At 42.1% G+C, this 19,453-nt stretch overlaps 1 protein-coding gene across 4 annotated transcripts in view; it reads right to left on the bottom strand.

Annotated features, from left to right (window-relative positions):
* Positions 1–19,453, bottom strand: part of HNRNPC (heterogeneous nuclear ribonucleoprotein C) — a 31,553-nt gene that overhangs the window by 5,128 nt on the left and 6,972 nt on the right. For 2 of the 4 annotated variants that reach the window (XM_074931060.1, XM_074931063.1), the window contains exons 3-5: positions 14,683–14,991; positions 10,363–10,477; positions 10,127–10,174 (exon numbers count right to left, since the gene is read on the bottom strand). In XM_074931060.1, coding sequence (XP_074787161.1) covers positions 10,127–10,174; positions 10,363–10,477; positions 14,683–14,923 — 404 coding nt within the window. In that variant the 5' untranslated portion in view covers positions 14,924–14,991. Of the gene's footprint in view, positions 1–10,126; positions 10,175–10,362; positions 10,478–14,682; positions 14,992–16,305; positions 16,408–19,453 lie in introns of all 4 variants that reach the window. The other 2 variants (XM_074931061.1, XM_074931062.1) reach the window with 2 other exon arrangements.

Consider the following 19,453-nt stretch of genomic DNA (forward strand, 5'->3'; position numbering starts at 1 on the left):
CAGCGTTTTGTTGGCCCAAAATTCATGAATTTGGAACAAAATTTGCCATTGTTGACAAAAAATTGCTATTTTTGAAAGTTAATCCAACCAAAGTTGACCAATCTTGGACTTTTTACCTCAAAATAGTTATTTTTGTCGAGAAAAATTACTTTTCTACCTTCACTACAGCAGCCCAACTCAACTTTTTACCAAAAAATCAAAAAATTGGCGTTTTCTTGGCCCAAAAGTCAAGAATTTGGCACAAAATTTGCCGTTCTGACAAAAAATTGCTATTTTTGAAAGTTAATCCAACCAAAGTTGACCAATCTTGGACTTTTTGCCTCAAAATAGTTATTTTTGTCAAGAAAAATTACTATTCTACCTTCATTACAACAGCCCAGCTCGACTTTTTACCAAAAAACGGCGTTTTCTTGGCCCACAAAAAGAGGATTTTAGCACCAAAATGGCCGCCGGTGACGCAAAGTTGACGTTTCTGAAAGTGAACCCAACCAAAGTTGACCAATCTTGGACTTTTTGCCTCAAAATAGTTATTTTTGTCAAGAAAAATTACTATTCTACCTTCATTACAACAGCCCAACTCGACTTTTTACCAAAAAAAACAAAAAACGGCGTTTTCTTGGCCCAAAATTCAAGAATTTGACATAAAAGTTGCCGTTGTTGACAAAAAATTGACATTTTTGAAGAGTAATCCAACCAAAGTTGACCAATCTCGGACTTTTTGCCTCAAAATAGTTATTTTTGTCAAGAAAAATTACTTTTCTACCTTCACTACAGCACCCCAACTCGACTTTTTACCAAAAAACCCAAAAATCGGCGTTTTCTTGGCCCAAAAGTCGAAAATTTGGCACCAAACCTGCCGCTGTTGACGCAAAATTGACATTTTTGAAAATTAATCCGACCAAAAAAAAATCGACAAATCTTGGGACTTTTTCCCTCAGAAAATATTTATTTTGTAGGCGCCAAAATAACTTGAATCGGCTGCTCCCAAAATGTTGAATTTTGCGCCCGAAAATCTTCACGTTTGTTCAAAAGCTTCACTTCCCTGCTAAAAATCTGGACTTTTACCCTCAATTGACGTTTTTTCCCCCAAAATAGGTATTTTTCACCAAAAAAACGACATTTCCACCTTCGCTAAAACAGCCCGATCCCTTTTTTTATCAAAAAACCCAAAACCCGGCGTTTTGTTGGCCCAAAATCCAAAAATTTGGCGCAAAAATTCACGTTCTTGACCTAAAATGGGCATTTTTAAAAATTAACCCCCAAAAATTGACCAATCTTGGGGCTTTTTCCCTCAGAAAACATCCAATTGTTATTCCCCAGAAGAACCCGACGCGGCTACACCCAAAATTTTGACTTTTGCACCCAAAAATCTTCACATTTAAGAAAACGTGACTTCCGTGCCCAAAACCCTGCCCTCTACACTCAACGATCTTCACATTTTAGCCCCAAAATCGCCACTTTTCACCCCAAAAAAACGACATTTCCCCCTTTGGTACAACACCCCGATTCCTTTTTTAACAAAAAACCCCAAAACCCGGCGTTTTCTTTGCCCCGAAAATCAAAAATTTACCCCCAAAACTGCCGCTGCTGACGCAAAATCGACATTTTTAAAAACCAATCCGACAAAATTTGACCAATCTTGGGACTTTTTCCCTCAAAAAACCTTCAGTTTTCAGTCACCGACGCGGCTTGACTTGGCCGCTCCAAAAACGTCGATTTTTGCGCCCCAAATTCTTGCCGTTTGCCCCCAAAAATCTCGACGTTTTTGCCCCAAAAACCTGATGTTTTGCGTCGCCGCAACACCAACATTTAAACCCCAAAACCTGCATTTTTCACCTCAAAAATCTTGTCGTTTTTCCGCCTCAAACTCCCCACTTTTCCACCCAAAAATCCTCATTCTGCTGCTCCAAAAAAAAAATAAAATAATCTTTTGTGCCCCAAAATCCCCACTTTTATCCCCAAAACACACCCTGCGGGGGACAGGGCCCGTCACGTGACCACCGCGGCTATTTTGGGGCAAAAAAAGACAAATTTGGGGCCTTTATTAACCGATCCCTGGTTTTCCCGCCCGAAACTGCCGCACCGTTCACCACCGAACCCAAAATCCACATTTTTTCCCCCAAAACCGGCCCTTTTCACCCAAAACCCCACATTTTATCCTCACCACCAAATCCCAACTCCCTTTTTTTTTTTTTTCCCAGAAAAAAGCCCCCAAAACGGCGTTTTTTGGGCCAAAAAAGGGCAATTCAGCCCAAAATCACCATTTTTGACGCCAAACTGGTGATTTTTGGCGAGGAACCCAACCAAAACCTGCAAATTTTGGGGGTTTTCCCCTCAAAAAAATTGCAGTTTTGGGTCCTCCCCAAACCTTGACTTCGCTGCTCAAAAAACATCGTTTTGCCCCAAAATCTTGACGTTTGCGCCCCCTAAAAATCCATTTTCCGACCCAAAATCTTGATTTTTACAAAAATCGGACTTTTTACGCCCCCGAAATACCAACATTTGACCCCAAAAACTTTGATTTTTGTGCTCCAAAACCCGTCATTTTTGTGCTTCGAAATACTTACTTTTCCGCTCCAAAACGGTTGATTTTTACGCCAAAAAAAATAAAAAATTCTTGATTCTTGACTTTCGTGCCCAAAATCTCCGCTTTTAGCCTCAAAAATCCCGACGTCCGCCAAAAAATCTTGACTTTCGCACCCAAAAATCCACATTTTTTACACACAAAATCTTGATTTTTGCCTCCAAAATGTCGCGTTTTTCCCAAAACCTTCAATTTTGTGCACCAAAACATTTGGCTTTTGAGCCCCAAAAATCGTTTTTTCCGCCCCAAAAAAACGTCGAGGCTTTTTTTTTTTTTTTTTTTTTAACGCCCAAAAAACCTTGAAATCGGTAAAACTCTGTGCCAAAAACTTTAAGTTTTGACGCTCCGAAACGGCGGCCTTGGCGAATATTTCACTTTCCGTCCCCAAAATATCAACGTTTGAACCCAAAACCGTCAAATTTCGCGCTCCAAAAAAACGTCATTTTTGTGCTCCAAAAATGTTGATTTTTGCGCTCCAAAACCGTCCCAGTTTTACTGCCAAAAAACGTGACTTTTAGACTCCCAAAATCTTGACTTTTACACCAAAAACCTCGACTTCCACGCTCCAAAATGCCGATTTACCAAAATCTTGAATTTTTGCCCAAAAAATCTTCACTTTTACGCTCAAAAATCCCTTTTCTGCCCCCAAAACGATTTTTTTATCCAAATTCTTGACGTTTTCCCCAAAAGATCTTCAGCTTTTCGCCCCAAAAATCCACTTTTGGCGCCAAAAATCGTCGCGTTTGAAAAACTTTTTACGCCCCCAAAATGCAACGTTTTGACCCAAAATTCTCAAATTTCCCGCTCAAAAAAACCTTCGTTTTTCGTGCTTGAAAATCTCCGCTTTTCCTCCCCAAAATCTTGGTTGGTTGCACGAAAAAAAATCCTCAAGCTTGTGCCCCAAATCTCAACTTTTACACCCAAAAATCTCGACGTTTACAAATATTTCATTTTATGCCCCAAAATAGCAACATTTCGACCCAAAAACGTTGAGTTTCGTGGTTCAAAAAACGTAATTTTTGTAGCCCAAAAAAAAAAAAAATTGAGTTTCGTCCTCAAAAATAGCGATTTTTGTTCTCCGGAAATTTCTCCTCAAAAAAACAAAAAAAATTTAAAAAAAATTTAAAAATCCCCTTTCGCACCCCAAAAATCTTCATTTTTTCCCAAAATCTTCATTTTTTTCTCCAAAAAATCTTCAACTTTCCGAACCGACACCGTCCCCGCACCAAAAACGTTGATTTTTCTGCCCCAAAATCTTGACGTTTCCCACCAAAAATCCTGATTTTTGTGCTCCCAAAATCTTCGCTTTTACGCCCCGAAATTGTCATTTTTTTTTAATTTTTTGGGCCAAAATCTTTTTTCTCCTGAAAAACCTTGAATTTTACGCTCCGAAACCACCCAAAAATAATTCAAATCCACGCCCAAAATCTTCGCTTTTCAACCCGAAAATCTCAAGCGTTTACAAAACTTCCATTTTTCACCAAAACGGCGGCATTTCACCCCAAAACCGGCGGATTTTCCGCTCCAAAAACCTGCCTTTTGCGGCCTCAAAATCTTCACTTTTCAACCCAAAAATTTAACGCTCCGAAAACGCTCAAAAATCGGCACTTTTGTGCTCCAAAAACCTTTCATTTCGTGCCCCAAATCTCCACTTTTCACCCCAAAATCCCAGTTCACAAAAATCTTGACTTTGTCGCCCCAAAACCTCGACTTTTACACCCAAAAATCTTGACTTTTCTGCCTCAAAAACGCTCAAAAATCCCCACTTTTGCGGCCCAAAAGTCTCCCATTCTCTCAAACCTTTTTTTTGCCCCAAAAAGTCGCTTTTTTACCCCAAAATCTCCTTTCTGCGCCAAAAATCCATTTCACACCCAAAACCCATGGAATTTCACCCAAAAATCTTTACTTCTGCGCCAAAAATAACGACTTTCACGCTCAAAAATCTTCACTTGTACGAATCTCCTTCGTTTTAGGCCAAAATATCGACATTTGGCCCCAAAAATCTGCTCCAAAAACCTTCATTTTTCTGCTTCAAAAACCGCCGCTTTCGTGCTCCAAAAATGTTGATTTCCACGACCCAAAATCCTGGCGTTTTGCACTCCCAAAATCTTGACTTTTGTACCCAAAACCTCAATTTACGCTCAAAAATCTTCAGTTTCTAAAAATCTTCACTTTCGCGTTCAAAAAACTTCAACTTTTCGCACCCAAAACCCCTCGATTTTGGGGTCGACAAAACCCCCTTTATTCGTGCCCCCAAAATCTTGATTTTCTCCCCCAAAATTCTTGGGTTGTCCATCTTTCCTTTTCTGTTCGCAAAACATCAACAACTGAACCCAAAAAACTCCGGTTTTCCGCTTCAAAAATCTTGATTTTTCCGCGCCAAAAATCCCGATTTTTACACCCAAAAAAAATCTTCACTTTACACTCCAAAAATCTTCACTTTTTCACCCAAAACGATGACTTTTACGCTCCAAAATCCTCAAATTTACCAAAATCTTGACTTCCGTGCTCCAAAAACCGCCACTTCCGTCCTCAAAAAAACCCTTTTTTACCCCAAAACGTTTTATCCGCCACGTCAACTTTTTTCCGCAAAAAATCATCAATTTTGCACCCAAAAATCTTAAAATTTCGGCTCCAAAAAATCCGCTTTTACGCTCAAAAAATCCAGCCTGCAAGAATTTTTTCATTTTACGGCCAAAATATCAACGTTTGAACCCAAAAACCTTCTTTTTCTTTTGCTCCAAAACCCTCGTTTTCTGCCTCAAAATCTTTTCTCCGCAAATCTTCACGTTCGCGCCCCAAAAAATTAAATTTTCCGCTCCAAAATCCTCATTTTTTCCACCTAAAACCATTTTCTGCTCCAAAAAAAAAATCTGTGATCAAAAATCTCCACTTCCGTGCCCCAAAATCTTGCAGTTTTATCCAAAATCTTCACTTTTTCCCCCCAAAAAATCTCGGTTGTGACCCAAAATCTTCATTTCCGAGCCCAAAATCTTGACTCCTCTGCTCTAAAAATTTTCACTTGTGTCCAAAAATCCCCACTTTGTGCCCCAAAAAAACTCAACGACCCGTTTCTTCACCATCTTCACCTTTTTTTACCCAAAAATCCTGATTACCGTGCCCAAAAATCTCAACTTCCGGGACCCAAAATCTTGAGGTTTACCCTCAAAAATCTTCACGTTCGCAAATATCTTTCATTCTACGTCCCCAAAATACCAACATTTGAACACAAAAACGTGGAATTTTACGCTCCGAAAACCTTCGTTTTCCAGCTTCAAAATCTTCACCTTCACGCCCCAAAATCGCTCCTTTTTACACCAAAAAAAATCCCGACGTTTGTCCTCCCAAAAATCTTTAATTCCGCACCCAAAATTCCACTTTTCTGCTGAAAAAATCCCCGTTTACCAAAACCTTCACTTTCACGCCCCAAAAACTTGACGTCCGCGCTCCAAAAACCTTCATTTTCCTGCTCCCAAAATCCTCGGGTTTGTGCTCAAAAATCCCCATTTCCGTGCCCCCAAAACTTTTCGCCAAAAATCTTCAGTTTTCCCCCCAAAAATCTTGAGTTCTGTGTCCCAAAATCTTGAGGTTTGTCCCCAAAAAATCTTGAGTTCTGTGCCCAAAATATTTTTTTCCTCAAAAAAAATCTTGTTTGCGAATATTTTATGCCAAAATATCAACATTTGAACCCAAAACCGCGGGGATTTGGTGCTCCAAAAACCTTCATTTTTCTGCTTCAAAAATCTTGCACTTTTTTGCTCCAAAAACGTCGATTTTTATGCCACAAAAAAAAAAAAATATCTCGATATTTGTACTCCCAAAAATCTCCACTTTGGTGCCCAAAATCTCAAGGTTTACGCTCAAAAATCCACACAGGCAAAAAAAAAAAAAAAAAAAAAATCTCAACTTTCACCCCCCAAAAATCTTCACTTTTGACCAAAAAAAAAAATCTTCGCTTTTTGGCCCAAAATCCTCCGCTTTCACGCACTGAAATTTCCACTTTTCTGCCCAAAAATATTTTGCCCCCAGAACCCTCCAACTTTTGTGCCCCAAAACCTGCAAATTTCATCCAAAATTGAGACTTTTTCCCTCAAAATATTTCACCCCCACTTTCGTGCCCCCCAAACCCTCCACTTTTACCCAAAACCGTGATTTCTGCACCCAAAAATAACTTTGACGCTCAAAAACCCCCTTTTGCCCCCCAAAAACATCAACTTTTACCCACCAAAAATCGCAACTTTTACACCCCCCAAAACCTTGACTTTTATCCAAAAACTTGGGTTCTCTGCCCAAAAATCTTTCATGCTCAAAAACCTCCACTTTTGCACCCCAAACCCTCAAATTTTCCCCCCAAAAAAGCCTCAACTTTTCCCATCAAAACCCCTCAAATTTCCCCCCCAAACCGAAAAACGGAATTTTCCCCAAAATGACATTTTGATTAAAAAACACTAAAACAGCCCCAATTTCCCTGGTTTCCCACCCAAAACCCAAACTGCAACTTTTCCCCTCAAAAAAAAAAAAAAAAAATCCACTTTTCCCCTCAAAAAAAAATAATCCACTTTTCCCCTCAAAAAAAAGCAACTTTCCTTTGCCAAAATCCTCAACTTTTCGCTTCAAAAACCTGCAACTTTTCCAAAAAAAATCCTCAACATTTTTTTGCCAAAAACCTTCACTTTTCCCCTCAAAAAAATGAAACCTTCCCCTCAAAAAACCTCTTTTCCCCCCAAAAAAACCCTCAACTTTTCCCCCCAAAACCTCAACTTTCGCCTCAAAAAAACTCAACTTTTCTTTGCCAAAGCCCTTCACTTTTCCCCTCAAAAAATTGCAAATTTTCCCCTCAAAAAATTGCAAATTTTCCCCTCAAAAAAATGCAAATTTTCCCCTCAAAAAAAATGCAAATTTTCCCCTCAAAAAAAATGCAAATTTTCCCCTCAAAAAAAAATGCAAATTTTCCCCTCAAAAAAAAATGCAAATTTTCCCCTCAAAAAAAAATGCAAATTTTCCCCTCAAAAAAAAATGCAAATTTTCCCCTCAAAAAAAATGCAAATTTTCCCCTCAAAAAAATTGAAAATTTTCCCCTCAAAAAAATGCAAATTTTCTTTGCCAAAACCTTCACTTTTCCCCTCAAAAAATGCAAATTTTCCCCTCAAAACCCCACAACTTTTCCCCAAAAAACCCTCAACTTTTCCCCCAAAAAAATTCAACTTTTCACCTCAAAAAACCTAAACTTTTCTTTGCCCAAACCCTTCACTTTTCCCCTCAAAAAATGCAAATTTTCCACTCAAAAAATTGCAAATTTTTTCCCCTCAAAAATCCTCAACTTCCCTTTGCCAAAACCCTCAACTTTCCCCCCCAAAACACCTCAACTTTTCACCTCAAAAAACCCTCAACTTTTCACCTCAAAACACCTCAACTTTTCTTTGCCAAACCTCTTCACTTTTCCCCTCCAAAAAATGCAAATTTTCCCCTCAAAAAATGCAAATTCTCCCCTCAAAAAATGCAAATTCTCCCCTCAAAAAATGCAAATTCTCCCCTCAAAAAATGCAAATTCTCCCCTCAAAAAATGCAAATTCTCCCCTCAAAAAATGCAAATTCTCCCCTCAAAAAATGCAAATTCTCCCCTCAAAAAATGCAAATTCTCCCCTCAAAAAATGCAAATTCTCCCCTCAAAAAATGCAAATTCTCCCCTCAAAAAATGCAAATTCTCCCCTCAAAAAATGCAAATTCTCCCCTCAAAAAATGCAAATTCTCCCCTCAAAACCCCACAACTTTTCCCCAAAAAACTCTCAACTTTTCACCTCAAAAAACCTCAACTTTTCCTTGCCAAACCCCTTCACTTTTCCCCTCAAAAAAAGCAAATTTTCCCCTCAAAAAACGCAAATTTTTTCCCCTCAAAAACCCACAACTCTCCTTTCCCAAAACCCTCAACTTTTCCCCCAAAAAACCTCAACTTTTCCCCCAAAAACACCTCAACTTTTCCCCCAAAAACACCTCAACTTTTCCCCCAAAAACACCTCAACTTTTTGCCTCAAAACACCTCAACTTTTTGCCTCAAAACACCTCAACTTTTTGCCTCAAAACACCTCAACTTTTCTTTGCCAAACCTCTTCACTTTTCCCCTCCAAAAAATGCAAATTTTCCCCTCAAAAAAATGCAAATTCTCCCCTCAAAAATCTTCAACTTTTCTTTGCCAAAACCTTCACTTTTCCCCTCAAAAAATGCAAATTTTCCCCTCAAAACCCCACTTTTCCCCAAAAAACTCTCAACTTTTCACCTCAAAAAACTCTCAACTTTTCTTTGCCAAACCCCTTCACTTTTCCCCTCAAAAAAAGCAAATTTTCCCCTCAAAAAATGCAAATTTTTTCCCCTCAAAAACCCACAACTCTCCTTTCCCAAAACCCTCAACTTTTCCCCCAAAAACACCTCAACTTTTTGCCTCAAAAACCCTCAACTTTTCTTTGCCAAACCCCTTCACTTTTCCCCTCCAAAAAATGCAAATTCTCCCCTCAAAAAATTGCAAATTTTTCCCCTCAAAAATCCTCAACTTTCCTTTGCAAAAACCCTCAACTTTTCACCTCAAAACACCTCAACTTTTCTTTGCCAAACCTCTTCACTTTTCCCCTCCAAAAAATGCAAATTTTCCCCTCAAAAAATGCAAATTCTCCCCTCAAAACCCCACAACTTTTCCCCAAAAAACTCTCAACTTTTCACCTCAAAAAACCTCAACTTTTCTTTGCCAAACCCCTTCACTTTTCCCCTCAAAAAAAGCAAATTTTCCCCTCAAAAAACGCAAATTTTTTCCCCTCAAAAACCCACAACTCTCCTTTCCCAAAACCCTCAACTTTTCCCCCAAAAAACTCTCAACTTTTCACCTCAAAAACCCTCAACTTTTCTTTGCCAAACCCCTTCACTTTCCCCTCAAAAAAAGCAAATTTTCCCCTCAAAAACCCACAACTCTCCTTTCCCAAAACCCTCAACTTTTCCCCCAAAAACACCTCAACTTTTTGCCTCAAACACCCTCAACTTTTCTTTGCCAAACCCCTTCACTCTTCCCCTCAAAAAAAGCAAATTTTCCCCTCAAAAAACGCAAATTTTTTCCCCTCAAAAACCCACAACTCTCCTTTCCCAAAACCCTCAACTTTTCCCCCAAAAACACCTCAACTTTTTGCCTCAAAACCCCTCAACTTTTCTTTGCCAAACCCCTTCACTTTTCCCCTCCAAAAAACGCAAATTTTCCCCTCAAAAAAATGCAAATTCTCCCCTCAAAAAATTGCAAATTTTTCCCCTCAAAAATCCTCAACTTCCCTTTGCAAAAACCCTCAACTTTTCCCCTCAAAAAACTCAACTTTTCGCCTCAAAACCCCTCCACTTTCCTTTACCAAACCCCTCCGCTTTCCCCCCGAACAGCAAACCGTAAAACCCGAATTTTCCCCCCAAACACCATTTCCTACGTTAAAAAACCCCCCAAAACCCCCATTTTTTGACTAAAACCCGCTAAACCGCCCCCAATTTCCCCGTTTTTCCCCCCAAAACTCCCGTTACCTGTCGTAATAATCCCTCTGGAAATCATAATCCAGGTCGAACGAAGATCTGTGGGGACGACCGGGGGGAGAAGGAGAAGGAGGGGACAGGGAGGGGGGGAAAAAATCAGATTGTTTGTTTTTGAGGGGAAATTTCCCTTTTTTAGGGAAATTTCCTCCAAAAAATAATATTAAATTTTGGGGGGGGAAAAAAAAAAAAAAAAAAAAACAACGAGGCCAAAAAAAGGGTCTCCCGACCTGACGAGGGGGGACGGAGAAGGTGGGGCGGCTACTGACCCGTACATCTCGGCCGCCGAGCGCTTCACCCCCGCCTTGCCGCGGTTCACCTTGGGCTCGGCCGCCAGGTTGATGTCTGGGGAGAAAGGAGGGGTGGGGGGCACACGACACACCCCGAGATTTAGTGGGGGGGTTTGAGGGGGATTTGGGGGTGTCTGGGGGGGATTTGAGGGGGATTGAGGGGGATTTGGGGTGTCTGGGGGGGATCTGGGGGGGTTTGAGGGGGATTTGGGGTGTCTGGGGGGGATCTGGGGACATTTTGGGGTGTCTGGGGGGGATTTGGGGGGGTTTGAGGGGGATTTGAGGGGGATTTGGGGTGTCTGGGAGGGATTTGAGGGGGTTTGAGGGGGATTTGGGGTATCTGGGGGGGATCTGGGGACATTTTGGGGGGTTTGAGGGAGATTTGGGATGTCTGGGGGGAGATTTGGGGGGGATATTGGGGGGGATATTGGGGGGGATATTGGGGGGGATATTGGGGGGGATATTGGGGGGTTTGAGGGAGATTTGGGGTGTCTGGGGGGGATTTGAGGGAGATTTGGGATGTCTGGGGGGAGATTTGAGGGGGATTGAGGATGTCTGGGGGGAGATTTGGGGGGCATTGAGGGGATTTGGGGGGCATTGAGGGGGATTTGGGGGGCATTGAGGGGGATTTGGGGGGCATTGAGGGGGATTTGGGGGGCATTGAGGGGGGTTTGAGGGGGATTTGAGGGGGATTGAGGGGGATTTGGGGTGTCTGGGGGGGATTTGGGGGGATATTGGGGTGTCTGGGGGGGATCTGGGGGGGTTTGAGGGGGATATTGGGATGTCTAGGAGGGATTTGGGGGGGTTTGAGAGGGATTTGGGGTATCTGGGGGGGATTTGGGGACATTTTGGGGGGTTTGAGGGAGATATGGGGTGTCTGGGGGGGATTTGAGGGGATTTGGGGTGATTTGGGGAGGATTTGGGGTGTCTGAGGGGGATTTGGGGGGGTTTGAGGGGGATTTGGGGTGTCTGGGGGGGATTTGAGGGGATTTGGGGTGATTTGGGGAGGATTTGGGGTGTCTGAGGGGGATTTGGGGGGGTTTGAGGGGGATTTGGGGTGTCTGGGGGGGATTTGAGGGGATTTGGGGCGTCTGGGGGGGATCTGGGGACATTTTGGGGTGTCTGGGAGGGATTTGAGGGGGTTTGAGGGGGATTTGGGGTATCTGGGGGGGATCTGGGGACATTTTGGGGGGTTTGAGGGAGATTTGGGGTGTCTGGGGGGAGATTTGCGGGGGTTTGAGGGGGATTTGGGGTGTCTGGGGGGATTTGGGGTGTCTGGGGGGGATTTGAGGGGATTTGAGGGGGATTTGGGGTGTCTGGGGGGGATTTGAGGGGATTTGAGGGGGATTTGGGGTGTCTGGGGGGGATTTGAGGGGATTTGAGGTGTCTGGGGGGGATTTGAGGGGATTTGAGGGGATTTGGGGTGTCTGGGGGGGATTTGAGGGGATTTGAGGGAGATTTGGGGTGTCTGGGGGGAGATTTACGGGGGTTTGAGGGGGATTTGGGGTGTCTGGGGGGAGATTTACGGGGGTTTGAGGGGGATTTGGGGTGTCTGGGGGGGGTTTGAGGGGGATTCGGGGTGTCGGGGGGATTTGGGGGGGTTTGAGGGGGATTTGGGGGGGTTTGGGGGGGATTTGGGGTGTCTGGGGGGAAATTTATGGGGGTTTGAGGGGGATTTGGGGTGTCTGGGGGGGATTTAGGGGGGGTTTAAGGGGGATATGGGGTAGTTTTGGGGTGTCTGGGGGGGTGGATCGGGGGGTTTGAGAGAGATTTGGGGGGGTTGAGGGGGATTTGAGGGAGTTTGGGGTATCTTGGGGTGGATTTGGGGTGTCTGGGGGGTATTTAGGGGGGTTTGGGGTGGTTTTGGGGTGCCGGGGGGGGGATTTCTGGGAGTTTTGGAGTGTCTGGGGGTATCTGGGGGGGCTGAGGGGGATTTGGGGGAGTTTTGGGGTGTCTGGGGGGCCAACGGGGCCCCCGAAAGTGCCCCCCGGTCCCTCAGACACCCCCCCCCAACCCTCACAGCACAGCAGAAGCCCCAAAACCTCTGGAAATTCACCCAAAAAACCTTCCTCAACCCCCAAAACCCCCCCCCAGCCCACCTCATCCCCCCCAAAACCCCCCAATTTCCCCTAAAATCCCCCAATTCACCCCCAAACCCCCCAATTTCCCCCAAAATCCCCCAATTTTCTCCCAAAACTCCCCAGTTTCCCTCAATTTCCCCCCAAAACCCCCCAATTTCCCCCAAAAAACAACCCAACCCCCCCAGTTTCCCTCAATTTCACACCAAAATCCCCCAATTTCCCCCCAAAACACCCCAATTCCCCCCCAAAACACCCCAATTCCCCCCAAAAACACCCCAATTCCCCCCAAAAACACCCCAATTCCCCCCAAAAACACCCCAATTCCCCCCAAAAACACCCCAATTCCCCCCAAAAACACCCCAATTCCCTCAATTTCTCCCCCAAAACAACCAGTTTTCCCCCAAACCCCCCCAATTTCCCTCCAAATCGCCCGTTTCCCCCAAAAACCCCCCAAACCCCCGTTTCCCTCAATTTCCCCCAAAAAACCCCCAATTCCCCTCAATTTCCCGCCAACCCCCCCCCAATTTCCCCCAAAAAACCCATTTCCCTCCATTTCCCGCCAAAACCCCAATTCGTGCCAAAAACGCCCCATTTTCCCGCCAAAAACACCCCATTTTCCCCCCAGGTTTCCCCAAATACCCCCAATTTCCCGCCAAAACCCCCCAATTCCCCTCAAGTTCCCACCAAATACCCCCAGTTTCCCCCAACGTCCCGCCAAAAACACCCCAACTTCCCGCCAAAAACACCCCAACTTCCCGCCAAAAACACCCCAACTTCCCGCCAAAAACACCCCAACTTCCCTCAAGTTCCCACCAAAAACTCTCAATTTCCCGCCAAAAACCTCCAATTTCCCTCAAGTTCCCACCAAAAACCCCCAAAACCCCCCAATCTCCCGCCAAAAACCCCCAATCTCCCGCCAAAAACCCCCAATCTCCCGCCAAAAACCCCCAATCTCCCGCCAAAAACCCCCAATCTCCCGCCAAAAACCCCCAATCTCCCGCCAAAAACCCCCAATCTCCCGCCAAAAACCCCCAATCTCCCGCCAAAAACCCCCAATCTCCCGCCAAAAACCCCCAATCTCCCGCCAAAAACCCCCAATCTCCCGCCAAAAACCCCCAATCTCCCGCCAAAAACCCCCAATCTCCCGCAAGTTCCCGCCAAAAACTCCCAATTTCCCGCAAGTTCCCGCCAAAACCCCCCAATTTCCCGCCAAAACCCCCAATTTCCCTCAAGTTCCCGCCAAAACCCCCCAATTTCCCTCAAGTTCCCGCCAAAAACCCCCAATATCCTGCCAAAACCCCCCAATTTCCCGCCAAAACCCCCCAATTTCCCTCAAGTTCCCGCCAAAACCCCCCAATTTCCCTCAAGTTCCCGCCAAAACCCCCCAATCTCCCGCCAAAACCCCCCAATCTCCCGCCAAAACCCCCCAATCTCCCGCCAAAACCCCCCAATCTCCCGCCAAAACCCCCCAATCTCCCGCCAAAAACCCCCCCAAGTTCCCCCAAGTTCCCGCCAAAACCCCCCCAAGTTCCCCCAAGTTCCCGCCAAAAACCCCCAAGTTCCCGCCAAAAACCCCCAAGTTCCCGCCAAAAACCCCCAAGTTCCCGCCAAAAACCCCCAAGTTCCCGCCAAAAACCCCCAAGTTCCCGCCAAAAACCCCCAATCTCCCGCCAAAAACCCCCAATCTCCCGCCAAAAACCCCCAAGTTCCCGCCAAAAACCCCCAATCTCCCTCCAAAAACTCCCAATTTCCCTCAAGTTCCCACCAAAAACCCCCGATTTCCCGCCAAAAAACCCCCCCAATTTCCCGCCAAAACCCCCCAATCTCCCCCAATCTCCCGCCAAAAACCCCCAAGTTCCCGCCAAAAACCCCCAATCTCCCGCCAAAAACCCCCAAGTTCCCGCCAAAAACCCCCAATCTCCCTCCAAAAACTCCCAATTTCCCTCAAGTTCCCACCAAAAACCCCCGATTTCCCGCCAAAAAACCCCCCCAATTTCCCGCCAAAACCCCCCAATCTCCCTCAAGTTCCCGCCAAAAACCCCCAAGTTCCCGCCAAAAACCCCCAATCTCCCGCCAAAACCCCCCAATCTCCCGCCAAAACCCCCCAATCTCCCGCCAAAACCCCCCAATCTCCCTCAAGTTCCCGCCAAACCCCCCCAATTCCCCGCCGTCTCCTCACCGAGGACCTGCCCCGCGATCATACGTCCGTCCTCCCCGGCCACGGCGGCGCGGGCGTTGCGTTCGTTGACGTACTGGACGAAGGCGAAGCCTTTGTGGACGGAACAACCGACGATTTTCCCGTATTTGGAGAAAATGGCCTCCACGTCGCTCTTCTTCACCACCAGCGTGTTGAGGTTCCCGATGAAAACCCGAGAGTTCATCGACCGAGGGTCCGTCTTGTTCGTCACGTTGCTGGCCATGGCGCCGGCGAGGAGGAGGAGGAGGAGGAGGAGGAGGAAGAGGAGGAGGAAGAAGAAGGGGCAGGCACCTACAAAATGGCGGCACCGCCCCGTCACCGACCGCCGGCACGACGCCGGGCGCCGCGGCGGGGCGGGGAATGCCGGGTCAACCCGGGTCACCTCCTTAAAACAACTAATTAATAACTGATTAGTAATTAATTAATAATCAGGCATCGCTAATTATGTTAACGAAGACAAGAAGTTTGGGGTTTGGTGATAAAAAAAGGAAATTGGGCCAAAAAACGAGTTTTTGAGGGAATTAAATGTGGGCAAGTCGTCAACGTTGTCGTGTCCGAGACCCGTTGGCCAATGAGCAACTGTAGGGAGGCCCCTTGCTTAATTAATCATTGTTAATGATGATAATTAGGGCAAAATTAGTTAATTAATTCACAAAAAGGGGCGAATTGGCCCAAAAAAAGGGTTTTTGAGGGAGTAAACTGTGGGCAAGTCGTCAACGTTGTCGTGTCCGAGACCCGTTGGCCAATGAGCAACTGTAGGGAGGCCCCTTGTTTAATTAATCATTGTTAATGATGTTAATTAGGACAAAACTAATCAATTAATTCATAAAAAGGGGTAAATTAGCCAAAAAAAGGGGTTTTGAGGGAATTAAATGTGGGCAAGTCGTCAACGTTGTCGTGTCCGAGACTCGTTGGCCAATGAGCAACTGTAGGGAGGTCCTTCGTTAAATTAATTATCGTTAATGATATTAATTAGGGCAAAATTATTCAATTAATACATAAAAAGGGGCGAATTGGCCCAAAAATGGGTTTTGGGGAGCCCCAAGGTGGTCAGAACCTCATTCCCACCCCCCCTCGTTAGCACTCATCCTCATTAGCAACGCTAATTAGTCCGACCACCCTTAATTAATTAACAAAAAGGAGGTGACTGCCCCTTCGTCAGCTCCTTAACGAGGCTCATTAACACCAAGCTCTTAATGAGGCCTTGAGGAGTTTGGCAGAGCCCTGATTAGCTCCAACACCCCCCACCCTTAATTAGGGCTCCTAATTAAGGCTCGTCGTTAATTAGCGTCATTAATTAACACCCCTACTTAGTGCTGAGGCCTAACGAGCCGCTCACCTCCTCCTAATTAATTAATTAAGCCCAACTCTGCCTCTTCCACCTTAATGAAGCTCCACGCCCCCTCGTCAGCGTGGTAATTAGCTTAATTAGTGCCTCCCCCCTCGTTAATGAAGAGCCTCCCCCTCCCCTCCCCCCAACATGCAAATAGGGGATGAGAAGGGGGTGGGGGGAGGGGCGGGGGAAGGGCCCCTCCCCCTCGTTAGCGCCGCCCCGCCTCATTAGTGGCTTCGTTAACGAGGCCCCGCCCCTTCGTTGGCTCTTACCGTGGGGGGGAGGGGGGGGTCGAGGTGCTCCGGGGTGGGGGAGGGGCGTCCGTGGGTCGGCGGCGGCGTGAGGGGGGAGGGGTGGGGTGAAAGGGGGCGGGGCTTGAGGGAGGGCGGGGCCGTAAAAAAGGCCAAGGGGGGGGGGGAAATTAAAAAATAATGATAATTAAAAAATAAAAATAATAAAAGGGAAAAAAAAAATTTAAAAAACCACAACCTGCAGAAAAATACCCGCCAAAAATACCCTGAAAAATAATTTAAAAAAAAATAAATAATTTGGGGAAAAAAAATAATTGAAAAATACAAACACCCGGGAAAAGCCTAAAAAAAAATAAAAAACCCTAAAAAGTAAATCCCTAAAAAAAAAAGCCTGAAAAACCCTAAAAAAATAAAAATCCCTAAAATTCCCTGAAAAAATAAAAAACCCTAAAAAAAAATCTTGAAAAACCCTAAAAAAAATCCCTAAAAAATAAAAAACCCTGAAAATCCCTAAAAAAAAAATGAAACCCTCAAAATCCCTAAAAAATAAAAAACATGAAAATCCCTAAAAATATACCTGAAGATTTAAAAAAAATTCTAAAAATCCCTAAAAATAAAAAACCCCGAAAATCCCTAAAAAAATAAAAAACCCCGAAAATCCCTAAAAAAATAAAAACCCCTGAAAATCCCTAAAAATTAAAAAACCCTGAAAATCCCTAAAAAAATAAAAAAATCCTAAAAAAATCCTTAAAAAACCAAAAAACCTAAAAATCCCTAAAAAAATAAAACACCCTAAATATCCCTAAAAAATAAAAATCCCTAAAATTCCCTGAAAAAATAAAAAACCCTAAAAAAACCTTGAAAAACCCTAAAAAAAATCCCTAAAAAATAAAAAACCTTGAAAATCCCTAAAAAAAATGAAACCCTCAAAATCCCTAAAAAAAACCCCATGAAAATCCCTAAAAAAATTAAAAAACGTGAAAATCCCTAAAAAAATAAAAACCCTAAAAAAATCCTTAAAAAACCAAAAAACCCTGAAAATCCCTAAATAAATAAAACACCCTAAATATCCCTAAAAAAATAAAAACCCTGAAAATCCATAAAAAAATAAAAACCCTGAAAAAATCCCTAAAAAAATTAAAACCCCAGAAAATCCCTAAAAAACTAAAAAACCCGGAAAAGCCTAAAAAAATAAAAAACCCTGAAAATCCCTAAAAAAATAAAAAACCCTAAAAATCCCTAAAAAACTAAAAAACCCTGAAAATCCCTAAAAAACTAAAAAACCCTGAAAATCCCTAAAAAACTAAAAAACCCTGAAAATCCCTAAAAAACTAAAAAACCCTGAAAATCCCTAAAAAACTAAAAAACCCTAAAAATCCCTAAAAAACTAAAAAACCCTAAAAAACTAAAAAACCCTAAAAAACTAAAAAACCCTAAAAACCCCTAAAAAACTAAAAAACCCTAAAAACCCCTAAAAAAATAAAAAACCCTAAAAACCCCTAAAAAAATAAAAAACCCTAAAAATCCCTAAAAAAATAAAAAACCCTAAAAATCCCTAAAAAAATAAAAAACCCTAAAAATCCCTTAAAAAACCAAAAACGGAAAATCTCTAAAAAAAATAAAAAACCCTGAAAAACTCCCTAAAAAAAACAATCCCTAAAAAAAAAAAACAGAAAAAAATTCCCTAAAAAATAAAAAATCCTGAAAAACCCTAAAAAATAAAAAAGCCTAAAAATCCCCCCAAAAATTAAAAAAACCCTTGAAAAACCCTAAAAAACCTTTAAAAAAATTCCTGAAAAAGTTGAAAAAAAATTCCTAAAAAATAAAAAACCCCTGAAAAATAAAAAGCTCTAAAAATCCTTAAAAAAAAATGCTGAAAAAATACAAATCCCTGAAAAACCTTAAAAAAAAAAAAGCTGAAAAACAAACCCACAATTTCCCTAAAAAAATAAAAAAAAAAAAAAATCCCTGAAGAATAAAAAAACCTGGAAAACCTTAAAAAATAAAAATTACCCAAAACACCCTAAAATAAAACCCTGGAAAGGAAAACAAAACCTGAAAATCGGTTAAAAAAAACACTGAAAAGTAAAAAAAAAAAAACTTAAAAAACCTACAAAAATCCCCAAAATAATAAAAAACCCTGAAAAACCCTTAAAAAAAAAAAAAACTAAAAAATAAAAATCCCTAAAAACCCCTAAAACCCCCCAAAATCCCTGAAAAAAGCTACAAAAATCCCTGAAATAATAAAAAACCCTAAAAAAGCCTTAAAAAAACTAAAAAATAAAACCCCTAAAATCCCGAAAAATTTTAAAAAAATCTAAAAATCCCCAAAAATCCCTAAAACCCCCCCAAATCCTAAAAACTAAAAAAAAACCCCAAACCCTGAAAAGTAAAAAAACTTTGAAAATCCCTAAAAAAAAATTCCCTGAAAAGTCAAACACGGTGAAAATCCCTAAAAAAAAACTTTCAAAAAAAACCACCCTGAAAATTAAAAAACCCTGAAAATCCCTAAAATAAAATTAAAATATAAAAAAACATTGAAAGCCCCTAAAAAGATTAAAAAACCCTAAAAAAAACCCTAAAACCCCCAAAGTTAAAAACCCTAAAACTAAAAAATTTCTTAAAAGTTTTAAAGTTTAAAATTTTAAAAAAAAGTTTAAAATTTTAAAAAAAGTTTAAAATTTTAAAAAAAGTTTAAAATTTTAAAAAAAAGTTTAAAATTCAAAAAAAAAAGTTTAAAATTCAAAAAAAAAAGTTTAAAATTCAAAAAAAAAGTTTAAAATTCAAAAAAAAAAGTTTAAAATTCAAAAAAAAAAGTTTAAAATTCAAAAAAAAAGTTTAAAATTCAAAAAAAAAGTTTAAAATTCAAAAAGTTTAAAATTCAAAAAAAAGTTGGAAATTCAAAAAAAAAGTTGGAAATTCAAAAAAAAAGTTGGAAATTCTAAAAAAGTTGGAAATTCTAAAAAAGTTGGAAATTCTAAAAAAGTTGGAAATTCTAAAAAAGTTGGAAATTCTAAAAAAGTTGGAAATTCTAAAAAAGTTGGAAATTCTAAAAAAGTTGGAAATTCTAAAAAAGTTGGAAATTCTAAAAAAGTTGGAAATTCTAAAAAAGTTGGAAATTCTAAAAATAATTGGAAATTCTAAAAATAATTGGAAATTCTAAAAATTG

This window comes from Athene noctua, chromosome 38 (genome assembly GCF_965140245.1).
Source record: "Athene noctua chromosome 38, bAthNoc1.hap1.1, whole genome shotgun sequence".
NCBI classification, from domain to species: Eukaryota; Metazoa; Chordata; class Aves; order Strigiformes; family Strigidae; genus Athene; species Athene noctua.